The sequence below is a fragment of the Zosterops lateralis genome (assembly GCF_965231275.1).
Source record: "Zosterops lateralis genome assembly, chromosome: 13".
Classification (NCBI taxonomy): domain Eukaryota; kingdom Metazoa; phylum Chordata; class Aves; order Passeriformes; family Zosteropidae; genus Zosterops; species Zosterops lateralis.
The window spans coordinates 7222359-7234589 of record NC_139773.1 but is presented as its reverse complement, the minus strand read 5'-3'; the positions used below and the strand labels follow the sequence as shown (position 1 = coordinate 7234589).

Genomic DNA, 12231 nt, shown 5'->3' with positions numbered 1-12231 from the left:
TAGGTAATTTAAGAAATATTGGTTTAAACAAAATGAATACCCAAACCAGCTCCTGTGTGAATTTGGTTTAACGTCATTTCTTTATTTAAACTGCTTATTCTCCACTGGTGCAGTTGAGGTTGGTTTCCTGAGCCGGGGAGATGAGCAGCGTTCCCGGCGCACATGGCCCCGGGCTGCGCCGCGCTCGTGCGGAGCCCGCGCTGGGGTGAAACTCCCGCAGGAAGCGCGGGGTGCGGGGCTTGGAGCGGCACAGGGAATACGGGAGATCTGACTTCCAGCCCGGCCGAGCCGAGCCAGCGCTGCTGCCCCGCCAGGCTCCCAGTGGTAAACAAGGCGGCGGGGACGGGACGGGACGGGACGGGACAGAACAGGGCAGAACGCGGCGCTGCTCCAACCGCGGCTCTCCAAAGGCCCGCGGCGTGCCACAGTCGCGCCCGGCCTGCCCCCGGCCTGGGCGGGACGGGACGGGGCCGGGCTCCCCGGGATTTCGTAACCGGGCCCGGGGAGGGCTCATCCGCCCCGCCCCGCCCCGGGACCTGCGGCGAGGAGCGGCCCCCGACCCTCCCCCGCGGCCGCCGCTCCCCTCCCCCGGCCGGCGGAAGGACAAATAGTCCTCGCCGCATTGTTCGGCCCCGCACAACTTGGGGCCGCTCTCGGCGGGCGGGCGGAGGGGCAGCGGCCGGGCGGGCACGGTCACCCCGGGCCCCCCGGCAGAGCCCGGGACAGCGGCACTCGAGGTGGCGCCGGGGACACGCTGCCTTGGGGCGCCCCGGGGCTCCGCCGGGGGTCCCGCTGCCCGAGGGGCCGCTGGCGGGGCAGCTCCCCCCGGCCTCCGCCCCGGGCTCTGCGGTCACGGCTGCCGGGCGGCCCCGCTGTGTCCGGCCCGGCTCTGCTGCGGGGTGCGGGACCAGCAGGAGCCATCTCTGATGGGGTCCTCTCGCCGGGATTTCTCCTTTCAGGCGCCTTCTTTTTTTTTTACCTCCTTCCCCAGACAACTTTTGTAGGAATTCCCCTTGAGAGGAGGTCCCTTACGGCGAGCTAAAGCTTTTACTCACCTCCTGCTCAACCACAAGCACTTGGCGAGCACTTTGTCAGCGGCAGAAAACAAGTGAAGCGTAGCTGTCAGTGCCCCACAGAAACAGGTTTTGGCTTCACAATAGTCACTCTGCATGTGCTCTCTCTGGTCACCTCCTAAGTAGTGTTCTTTGGCGACAGGTTTCATCATTGTAGCCCCCTGCAAGTGTTCTAAATCTTTCCGATTGTAGAATATGTTACATAATATATATGTTATATAATTTTAATTACCGCGAGGTAAATATAGCAGGCAGCAAATTCGGTTATCTGTAAGATGGGCTGTACTGATAACAGCAAGCACTGCGTAATCATGAGGCTTGGGCATAGGAGTACGGCTCTGTGCTCTTTCATAGGATACTTTTCCAGTCTGTTTTGTAAGGAAAAGCTGTAGGAAGAACAGAATGCCTCTCCAGGAACTTAATCCAAAAGTTTCATGCATTACAACAAAAATATTTTAGTTTTTTTATTGGCTCAAGTCAGGTTCCAGGTGAAGGAACACATCAGTGAGAAAATGGAATTGCTTTGTCCATCCTAGTGCAGGAAACAATGTTCTTTTCTCCTTATTGCTGACTCCAAATGGGCATTGCTCTCTGTACAGGGCAGTTTACTGGAAACAGTAGAAAGGATTCAGTGGTTTAGGTGAGGATGCAAACATGTTTTAAGAAACCAAGCAAGAGCAGCAGCAAACTAGAGCAGGGAAGAAGGTTTGCTGACTTTTCTCCAGGGGTATGGTTTTGCTGAGCAATAGCATTTATCATTAGCAAATTGTTGGCTGTGGATGCAAGCTGAGCGCATACATGTTGATTTAAAGGAGCCATTGCAGTGAAAACTCCATCCTTGGTCAAGTGCTCTGTTGGGGATCACCCTAGGAGTTTGTACAGTTTGGGTAGTGAGGGTGATTTAATTCAGCATCTGTAAATTTAAGAATAAATAACCCAAAAGGAGACATGCAAGCTTAATGATTCTATTCACACAGGCATGATACATTAAATAGTAATACGGAATACATTTTCTCACATCCCTGAATGCACAACAGCTGTCTGCTGTATCAAATATTTTTCCTTTAAGGAGTGGGTGGAAAGCAATTCATGAAGGCTGTGAAAACTGCGTATGAGTGTGATTATTTTCAGGGAGTTGTGCTCAAGTGATTTGGGTTTTATATTCCTCTTAATTTTTTTATTATGTTCTGTATGTAATTCTTCATTTTCATGGTCACGTTGAAGCATGTGGAAGAATGCTGCCATCGCCATCTGGCAAGTTGCAATTCCCTGATTGCTCTGGTTGGTCGCTGACCATATTGATGTTGGTAGCTCAGCTGTCAGGGCAGTTACCATAAAGATTTACAGTTGTATTGTGTGTTCTGTCAGCGTCTGGAGTTCACTGATGACTTTGTGCAGAGGTTTACCTCCCTATTACCTTCACCACTCCATGACAGACCAAAGACTTCTCTAAGGGAAGGGTGTTTATCTACAAAACTGATGCTTTTCTTGGTAGAAAATTCATTGATGAAAATATTTTTTGGAAAGCGTCTACAGGAATACAGTCCTGATTGCTGGAGTCCTGGCTTGTGAAATCAAGCAAAATTATTAGTGCTTATGATTGCTCCTATATTTCCCTTCTATCCACCTGAATCGTTGCTCCTTACATGGTGAAGACCTTTTATTTTTACTAAAGTGAAAGAAAAGGTGTAACAGTCACAGAAGGGGGTAGCATTTTAACCTGCTACATAATGTACGGGAAAGGTACAGTTGTGTCACTGAATGGTCGGAAGTTTTTGATTTTTGTGTGATTTATATACTATGCTGTTGTTTGCACATGTGCAAGGAAAGAACCATATCAAGGAGTTGCAGCACGAATAAGACAAAGTATTTTCTTTGTTGCAAATGGAAAACCATTGTACCTGTTCAAACCAGGTTTCGGACACTGATTTCTTCAGATCTTTTAAATGTTTGTATTAGATACTGCTTTGGGTTTGGTTTTTTTTTTCTTTTTAACGTTGACAACATTGAATTTTGGCTATGACAGAATAAGGATATGAAATGCATTTTTAAAAAACTCTTATCTTTGCAGTGAACAGGAATAATTTATAGGAAGTGGCAGAGCTGAAACGATTCTAAATAACACCTTGAGCATGGGGTTGGAGATTCTAAGAATAAGTGAAAGACAATATTGCATAGACATAGAACATCATGCTTTAATATTTTGAGTGTTCATGTTAGTTCTGGGCATTGTTACATGATAAGACATTAAAAGCTGAATACATTAAAGATTCCAAGTCTCACAAATGTGGAAGAATATGTTCAGTACCCAGGAAACATTAGGTTAATTATCTTTTGAATTTTCCTGTAACAAAGGGTGTGATAGTTACTGATCTTTCACAACAGTTTTAGCAGAGCTACCTACAGGAGTATGTTCTGAAATTTCTGACTTGGCCAACTCACTACCATTTGGCGTTCCCCAGCAATCTTCTTTAAGTCAGACTCACGGTGTATTTTGGGTCAAAGCATACGTTCCCTGAACCCTTGTGTACTTGCTAAATTGTCTGACATAATTTCTGGAAAGTTCATTTATGGTCTGATCATTTTTCTCTAAGTGCCTTGAAGTTCTTCTGAGAGGACCAGCAAGGCATGGAGATGTAATGCGGAAGAATGGCTGCTACAATGGGACTTTTGGTGATATGCATGCACTACTCAGCATCTGCACGAGAAAGTGACATGTCATTGTGGAGCAAATAAAACATTTTATGGTATTTTGCGTAACTTTAAACCCTGTGCCATGGATTATGTGGCTATATCATCTTCCACTCAAAGCTTCTAGCTGCGAATAAAAGCCTGTAGATGTGAACCTTAAAACCTGATGTCAAAGGGCAAATACAAAGTATTTGTATTAACAAAGAATTTATAAGTATCTATATCTTAACAAAAATAAGTTACAATTTTAATCCAATTACACATCAGTGCAAGTAATTGTTAGCAGTATTGCTTCCCTTTGGTTACATTATCCAGATTTCTGATCAATGCTCGTTGGGGTGGCAGCTGTACCAACTGGTACTGAGCACCTCCATTGCTTAAAAAGTAGCGCTTCCAGAGAAACAATATCTTCTCAGTAGGTGTATAGGGGGATCTTGTAACAAAAATATGTTAAAGAATGTTGCACATGAAATACATAATAATCTCTGTCAGTGGGTACTTCCCTCTAAAGGGTAGTATTATTTATACTTCAAAGAAAAAAGCACATACTTATATCCCTCAGGGGCACAGAGAATGGAAGTCATTGTGTTGGTATTTTAATACAAATTGCTTCCTGCATTTCTAAGTGGCAAATATATGAATATTCATAGAATCACGAGGCCAAATGATCATCCAGCACAAGGCATGTAAGGGAGAAAAAATGGAGGAGAATCTCCCGTCTGCCTGGGGGTGGTAAGTTTGTTACCACATTCCCGTTCCTCCGGAAGATGTCACAGTCTGGAGCCGAGATGGGGAGGGCTGGTTTGGAAGGGAAGGGTGTGTGTCTGGCGAGCCCTGGGCGCAGCCCGCCGCTCTCCGGAGCTGGGGCACTGCCAGGCAGCGGCCTGTGAGCGATGCGCGCTCCTGGCACTGCGGGCCCTCCCTCGCCGCGCCTCCGGATACCTGGTGCCTCTGGGCTTTGGGGATCCTTTCCCACTGTCCTTGTGTTTCGTTAATACCCTCACTCCGAAAGAATAGTATGCCAATAGCCGCACAGATTATTGCTTTATAGTTCTCACTTTCGGAGGGAACGGTGGCTGGCCCTCGGTGGCTGGGGTCAGAGAGGAGCAGGCCCAGCCCCAGGTGGTGGCGAGTAGGTGCCACCTGGGGGCTCTGCAGGCTCGGGAGACGGGCGTGCGGCATCCACCGGCCCCGCTCCGCTCCGCGCCGGGAGAGGCGCTCCCCTGGGCCGGGGCTGCTGTGCGGGGTGGCTTCACAGGCGCGACATAAACTTCCCAGCAGGACGGGCTGGCAGTGCGGTTTTGTGAGAAGGAGACGCAGCACAAAAGAGTGTTTTGTCTGTAGCGGCGGCAGGACCCAAATGAGGGCTCAGGTTCTTCGCACGCTGCTCCCCATTCCTGCAGGGAAGCCGCTGGGCTCGTTCACCTTTAGCATCACCTGTTTCAGAGAGCTGCAGAGTTAATTTGAATGTGTGTTCTTGTAGTAACAGCCATGTTCTTGTGCTCTGACACGTTACTGTTTTAATGGTACGTATTTAAGAGGAAGCTGCTTAAAGATTTATGTAATTTATATGCCATTCTATTATGAGCAGTAAGACTGTGTATTGATATATTAAAAGTATTCAGGCATATTTTAGGACATGTGAATCCAGGGTGAGCGCGACAATGTGTTTTGGGGCACGTGCGTTGCCGGCAGTGCTGCATGTCGAGGTTCGCTCTGGGTTTGGCTGAGTTGGGGAGCGGTGGGGAGGGGTCTGTTCCCGTGGGGGGCGCGTTTCCCCGCGCGGCCCGAGGGAACCCGCTTCCCCCCCTCTACCGGGGCGTCCCTGCCCCGCACCCGGGGGCTCGGCGGGGGCCGGGGCGGTTCCCGGGGGTGCCCGCGGATCCCCGCCCGCCCGGCGGGAGCGGCGCGGCGCGACAAGGGTTAAGGCGGCGGCGCTCGGCGCGGAGGGATACGGAGCCGGAGCCGTGAACGTGGTGCTGAGGCTCCGTAAGCAAAAAAATGTCCGCCTGAGGGAACCCACAAGTTCCTTCCAGCGGGGGGGGAGCGCTCGGCTCGTCGCCTCCCACCCAGCCCGCGGCCCGCGCGCCGCCGCCGGCCCGGCCCTGGTCACCGGAGCGAACGGGGCAGCGGGTGAGTGCGGGAGGCCGGGGGAAGTTGGGAGAGAGCGGCGGGGGGAGGGAAGCGGCGGCCGGGCGCTCGCAGGGGTAGAGGCGGCGGGAGGGGACGGGGCCGCGGACGCGCGGGCGGGAGAGGGGCCGCCCGGGGCGGCGGCGCGGGGACCGTGGGGGAGGCGGAGGCTCCGCGGGGAACTGGAGGGGCGGCAGCCGGGCCGGCCGCGCGGGTGGCGGGGCGGGCGTGCGGGGCTCTCCGGGCCGCGGACCGCGGGCGGGAGCGGGTCCCCGCGGGGGGCGCTCGGCGGCCCCCGCGCTCATAAAGGGCCGGGCGGCTCGGAAAGTTGCCGGGGCGGGGGGCGGCGGCGGCTCCCCCGCGGCGCCCGCCGGCACAAGGGAAGGGAAGGCGCGGGCCCCTCCCGTCCCCCCGCGCCGCCGCACGCGCGTTCCGGCCCCCCCCTCCCCTCCCGCCGGCGGCGCGCGCTCCCGGTCCCGCGTGTGCGCGTGCGGCGCGCGGGGGCGGTCCCGGCCCGCCGCGGTCCCGAGCGCGGAGCGGCCCCGGTGGGTGGGTCGGGAGAGAGGGGGAGGGGAGCCGGCACCGGCGGCGGGCGGTAATGCCGGGGCAGGGATGGCTCTGCTGAGGCTTGTCCGGCCCCGCTCGGCAGCCCCATTGTTGCGGGGACAGTGAGTCACTTAATCTCTCGCTAATTCTCCGGACCTCGCCGGGCCGCGGCTGTTTATTTGCTTTCGCTTGCCTGGGGGGGACTTAATTCCCGGCCGCGGCCCTTCTGCGGCGTGACCGTGCCTCGCTCGAGGTTGGGGGAGAAGTGGAATGAGGGAGAGGAGGGAGCCCGAGGAAACTTGAGGAGAGTTGGTTAGTTCGGGGAAGCCGCTGCCGCCGCCGTTCCCTCCGCCCGCCCGGCCAGGCGAGGCTCCCGGAGTCTCCACCCCGCCCGGCTGCGGGTACCGGGGGCCCCTCTCGGCGGGGCCGCGATCGCGCCGTGAAGTGCTGCCTGTGCCTCTCTCTCTGTGCCCTAGAAAGGTGATCGGAGCAGCGGAGGAAGATGAATTCCCAGCAGCAGAGGATGGCCGCTATAGGGACTGACAAGGAGTTGAGCGACTTGCTGGACTTCAGTGCGGTAGGATATTCTCCGAGGTCTCCTCATGACTGCTCGGTGGTCATGCGAACTGAGGAACAGGGGCAGCAGCGTGCAGGGCTCGGCTGGCTCTGCCTCAGCCAAGTTGGACACCTGAACTTTGATGTAATGTCTAGACTTCCAGATTTAATACTGTAATACCAGCTGGGTCAATTGGTTTAACTGGTTAAAATCAGGCTGACCCAGTGATGGCATAATCTAATAATTAACGTTGGTTAAGCTGGCGTGTGGCATTGGTACCTTGGCTCTTGGGTGCTTTTGTTTAGGTTTTTTTTTTTTAATTTAAACAAAAGAAAAATAATTGCCCACAAATAAAAGAAGTTATTCATTGATGGTCTTGGCTTAGAAAATTGTAGGTATTTTCTGTGTGATACAGTTAACATACCAAAAAGATTCTTGATTTATAAAATATAGTAGAAAATTGCTGCCTCTCAAATGCTGACTTTATACTTGCAGACACTTGCATATCAGTAAGAAATGTAATTTGAGTAAAAAATGTAAGTCTTGTAACTATTTCAGATTGTCACAGCATATTAGGTGTTCTTTTAATTCTAAGTTGTTTGTGTCCATGTAGAAATGAGGTTTAGACCTATTAATAAATTGCAAGGAGTGCTTCAGCTTGTTGGTTTTGTGTGTCTAAACACACATCTTGCATTCTATTTGTTTTCAAACAGAAAATAGAAAAAAAATTGTTTCCTATTAACCTTTTTTTCTGTTTACATTAATAATTCAGCACAGACTTTCAACGCCAACTAAAACATGTATTTTTTTCTTGTTTTGCAGATGTTTTCCCCACCTGTAAATAGTGGAAAAACCAGACCAACTACGCTAGGAAGCAGCCAGTTCAGTGGATCAGGTAGGATGCATCTGAGATACATAATGTTCATCTCACTGAGTCCTGATGTTTCAGCATAATCTTCATGTTCTGAGAGTATTTAATCTTTCACTTGTGCATATTCTCATTAGACATTCAGATCAGTTAGAGATGTGCTGTTTTGATCTTTATAGTGCATTTTGCCAACTTTAATCGTGGTGTTCCTCTCTGTGTCCTAGACCATTACAGTTCAGTGAAGTGTTGAGCATCTCTAGCCATACTGACATGGAAGTTGTATATTTGTTGTGTTAAAAATGAACGACTGTGTTTTTTGGTTTGAGAAAATCAAACCTACCTGTTCAATTGAAGAATTTCCTCGCCCCTTTGTATGAAGGGAGAAAACTTCTGTAAAATGCCAAATAGTTAAATGCTCCTGAATCAAGCACATGTTATTTTTAAATGCAGTACTTAAGGAAAGTGTGGCTTTAATACAATTTTCTAGTACTATGTAGCTCTCAAAGATTTCACAACTAGAATTTTCAAGTATTGAGACTTTATCCATCCATCTGGAAAACAAGTAACTGTATTTACATGTTTTATGTGTTCTGTGGCTTCAATTAATTATCACAGGGTCCACCTAACAGCTGTATCAGAGACCTTTAAGCTAAGACTGTAATAGGAAATAAGTGCAATTTTAAAACAGATGCTTTGTGACATTCCCTAAAGGGAATATTTACTATTTATTACAAAAGAAACCAAATAAAGTTTTTTATAAAACTTTTTTCATAGGTTCATCTTGTTTGCTCTTATGGATATAACAAAGTCATGTTTGTGTTTTGTTAGTGAAAGTAAATGTTTACAATGCCAGTAGAGAAGTGGCGGCTTGAAGTTTTGCAGTAACATCCCCTGCTAGCCTCTTAAGTTGTCAGGGCTGTTACTTTGAGAGTCCAAATGACACTTTATTTTGGTGACACTCAAGGATTTTTGGTTTTAACAGCGTCTTAAAACTTCTCCATTGAGTAGTTTTTCAAACTTTCCAGAGACTATCTCTTATATTTAATTGAATGACACTATATAGCAAATGTAATTGTTACATACTTGAAGAAGTCTGTTAGGTTTTCTCCTAAAATAAAGGACTGGCTTGCTCTTCCTCTTTGAAAGTACATCAAGTTTAAATTAATGGCAATAGTAAGACAGCAAATCTGTCTTACAATGTAGTTAATATTAAAATTGTTTAAAATACAAATATTAAAGAGAGTTGTTGCTTTGAAGCTTGTTTTAAAAGACATTCAGGCACCTAAAACTTAATTGTGGGGGGCACAACCTGGGCATCTCATCCCACTTTGTCCTTGCTTTTCCTGAACGAGTAGAATGATTTTCTGTTGAATAATAGAGCTTTCGTTTTTACTTTAGGTCTTAGAGCACTGCTAAATAATGTGGCATGTCCTATTTGTGGGTAATGCTTCTCTTTTTTTCCCTTGGATGTCTTAGAAAAAGAGATAATCCCAGAATAGTTATTTCTTTAAGAGAAACAGTGTAAGTTACCCACTGAATTTCTTCACCAATATGGTGTATCCTCCTAGAAATACCAATCCTCAGTACAGCACTGCAACTGTCAAACAAGCTGCAACCTCAGCTGAGTTCCCCTTGGAATGATAGTAGTATGTATTTGTGGATTTTCATTAAAAACATTTTAAATTCGGTTAATGTTATGATCTAAGCCTTGACCTAGGGGGATTACTCTGCAGGAGTGAGAAGTGACAAAGTTCTTTATTAGTTGTGTTCTGAGACAGTGTTAAGTATTGTGGAAAAAACTATGTCAAGATCAGTGATGAAATACAGGCATTTAATTTCTAAGTACTTTGATTTAATTGTGGTCTTGCTATAATTTCAAGTGTTTTGTAACTTCTAGGACAAACGATACTTGAAAGGTTTTTTTTAACTGACTAGAGATCACTTTTTAAAGTGAAAACATGAAAAGGAGGTATCTAGGACTAGGATCTTTGAGCTATCTAGGACTGAAAATAAAACTATGCACAGATTCCTAAAAAGTACTTCTTTTTTCCTTTGGACGTTGCTGCCTCTTACAGACACTTTCAGTGGTTTCAGTGGCAATTAGGGAAGTGAAGCTTGCTTTAACATCTTTCCCATTAAGTTCAGTTTTATTTTTGTGATATTTTTATAAGCATACTAAAGGAAAGTGCTTTCTTTTTCTTAACTGGAGTAAGACCGTGTTCATTGCTTTATATTTTGGAGCCTCCTGTTTCTCTTTTCAACTTCAACATCTGCAAACGCCTCCCCTCCCCCTCCAACCTGTCAGTGATTTGAGATTCAGCCTAATGGCCCCCATTAAGTAGGTGAAGATCAATCGTGTGTCCACATGGCTCTTAAGACTGTATATTTCTGGGAAATCTGATTTAGAAGAAGAAAATGGTCACGATACTTTTTCCTCACCATCCCCAGGTCTCTAGTTTAAAAGGACAAATAAGTTGCTGTTAAAGAATGGTTAAATTTTGTTTGTTTTTCAGGTGTGGCTTTGTGAAGTGTTGGAAATACTGGGGTGTATATTATTAATTCTGATGTAACAAGCTTGATTTGCTGTATTTCTGCAAGACTTCTATTGAGTATATTTTAAAAATATATGTGTATTTGGGTTGCATGAATAAAACAGCTAATACAACTAACCTATAATTTGTAAGAAATTGCTGTGTGGATTAACAGATGAACGTTGTGTTTTGATTAAAAGATAGCTGGGGCAGGTTTGCCTTCTTCAGGTCAATCAGTTATGAATGAAAGCTGCAGATAAAATAAGTGAACTAATCTGATATATCGTGGTATATTATGACAGTAAGTCATGTAAGCTGCTGATAAAGTCAAACAATTTGGTCAGGCTGCTAGTGAAAATAAACATATTGGAAAAGTAACCTGATATGTAAGCCAGTGAGTTAAGCCATAAAATATTCCTTGACATACCTGTTGTACTTAATTCTTGTTTAAAACAGAACTTGCCATTCTTTTCTCCTCTAAAACCACCTTCTGAAGATGAAGCCATTTCTGTCTTAGAAACTGTAGCAGAAGGTGGCAAAGGTCAGAGATTTGTTCCATTGGGCTCTTTAATCAGGCTTTTTTCCCCAGATTTTATTTAAAATCAGAATTTTCTGTTGCTACTTTGGCTAATGGTAGTGTTTGTGATTTACAGTGACATTTTGGCTTGTTTTGCTTTTGTCTAAGCTACAAAACATATGCCAATACAAACTTGGATGGTTTCTGATTTTGCCCAACACCCTTTATTACTGTAATTCCATTAACAACCAGTTACAATATGCAGGTGCCTGCCATACTGCAATTTTCCTATGGTTTTTAGTAGATTTGATCTCAATCTCAGTTTTTTTTTTTTAATATCAGGTTTGGTACCCTAAAATAAATCCCTTTGGTTTATTTGGTTTTTTTTGCAAAGAAGAGTAAATCTGAGGCAATATTTTTCTCACTGGCCTACCATTTTCAATTTAGTAGCTTCTTCAGTGTACTAATAGCATTATTTATTATTTTTATATGTGGCTGTGCACGTGCTTCTATGAGGTATCAGTCAAAGAGATGAAGTAAGATAATGTGGATGTATAGCAGAAAAGAGAGATAAGAGTTTAAAGTAAGAGGTACAGTTTAGGAGCTAAGTTGTCAAAATATGACATCTCTCTTGTCTGTAAGATTCTTCTGAATTTCATGAAAAATAAATGTGCATATTTGAGATATCAAATCTTGTGTGTACCCAGACATTCCTCATTCATGCAAGAACTTCTGAATGTATCTGTTTAGATACCTGTTTGTATTGATTTGGTCCCTTTTTTACAAATTCAGGAGACTGGCTGCCCTTTGCATGTCTCTCTACTAATGTACTGAGTTTGTAAGGAGTGCATTGGATTGGGATAGGCCACTAATTAGTGTCTTGATGCAAAGACTAGTTAAGTTGATAGCCTGCCATTAACCTGAGTGTCCCTAAATTAGGGCCATGTGTCTTGAGAATGGACACAGTGGCAATTCTTGAGCAGGTCTATTAAGTTACCAAACAGTGTTTCCAATATTAACAAAACCTGACTTTGTCAATCCTGTCAACTCTTATTTCCTCTTCAATTTTCCATCAGCAGCTCCTTTTAAAAGAAACAAACCCCCCAAAATAATAATAAAAAAGAAGTTGGGAGAGTTACCTGGATGGGCAGTGATTTAGATACTCTGTCCATTGATCTATGTAATTGGTGAAGAGGAAAGGCACTCTTATTGTGTGTTAAGCAGTAGGTCAGGCAGCAGTGTAGCTTTTTTATTATTTTTAATTTTTTAATATCTAGTTTGTCCTCTAGCTTCATTAAAGGTGAACCAGCAGACCTGGT

General features: G+C 46.1%; 1 protein-coding gene across 8 annotated transcripts in view; it reads left to right on the top strand.

The window, feature by feature from the left end:
* The first annotated feature begins 4422 nt into the window (after positions 1 to 4422).
* The window catches only part of TCF12 (transcription factor 12), a 161077-nt gene continuing 153268 nt past the window's right edge, over positions 4423 to 12231 (top strand). For 5 of the 8 annotated variants that reach the window (XM_083870934.1, XM_083870933.1, XM_083870931.1 and 2 more), the window contains exons 1-3: positions 4423 to 4496; positions 6917 to 7017; positions 7819 to 7891. In XM_083870934.1, the coding sequence (XP_083727060.1) occupies positions 6943 to 7017; positions 7819 to 7891 (148 nt within the window). In that variant the 5' untranslated portion in view covers positions 4423 to 4496; positions 6917 to 6942. Of the gene's footprint in view, positions 4497 to 5837; positions 5898 to 6420; positions 6440 to 6460; positions 6563 to 6916; positions 7018 to 7818; positions 7892 to 12231 lie in introns of those variants that run through there. The other 3 variants (XM_083870928.1, XM_083870930.1, XM_083870929.1) reach the window with 3 other exon arrangements.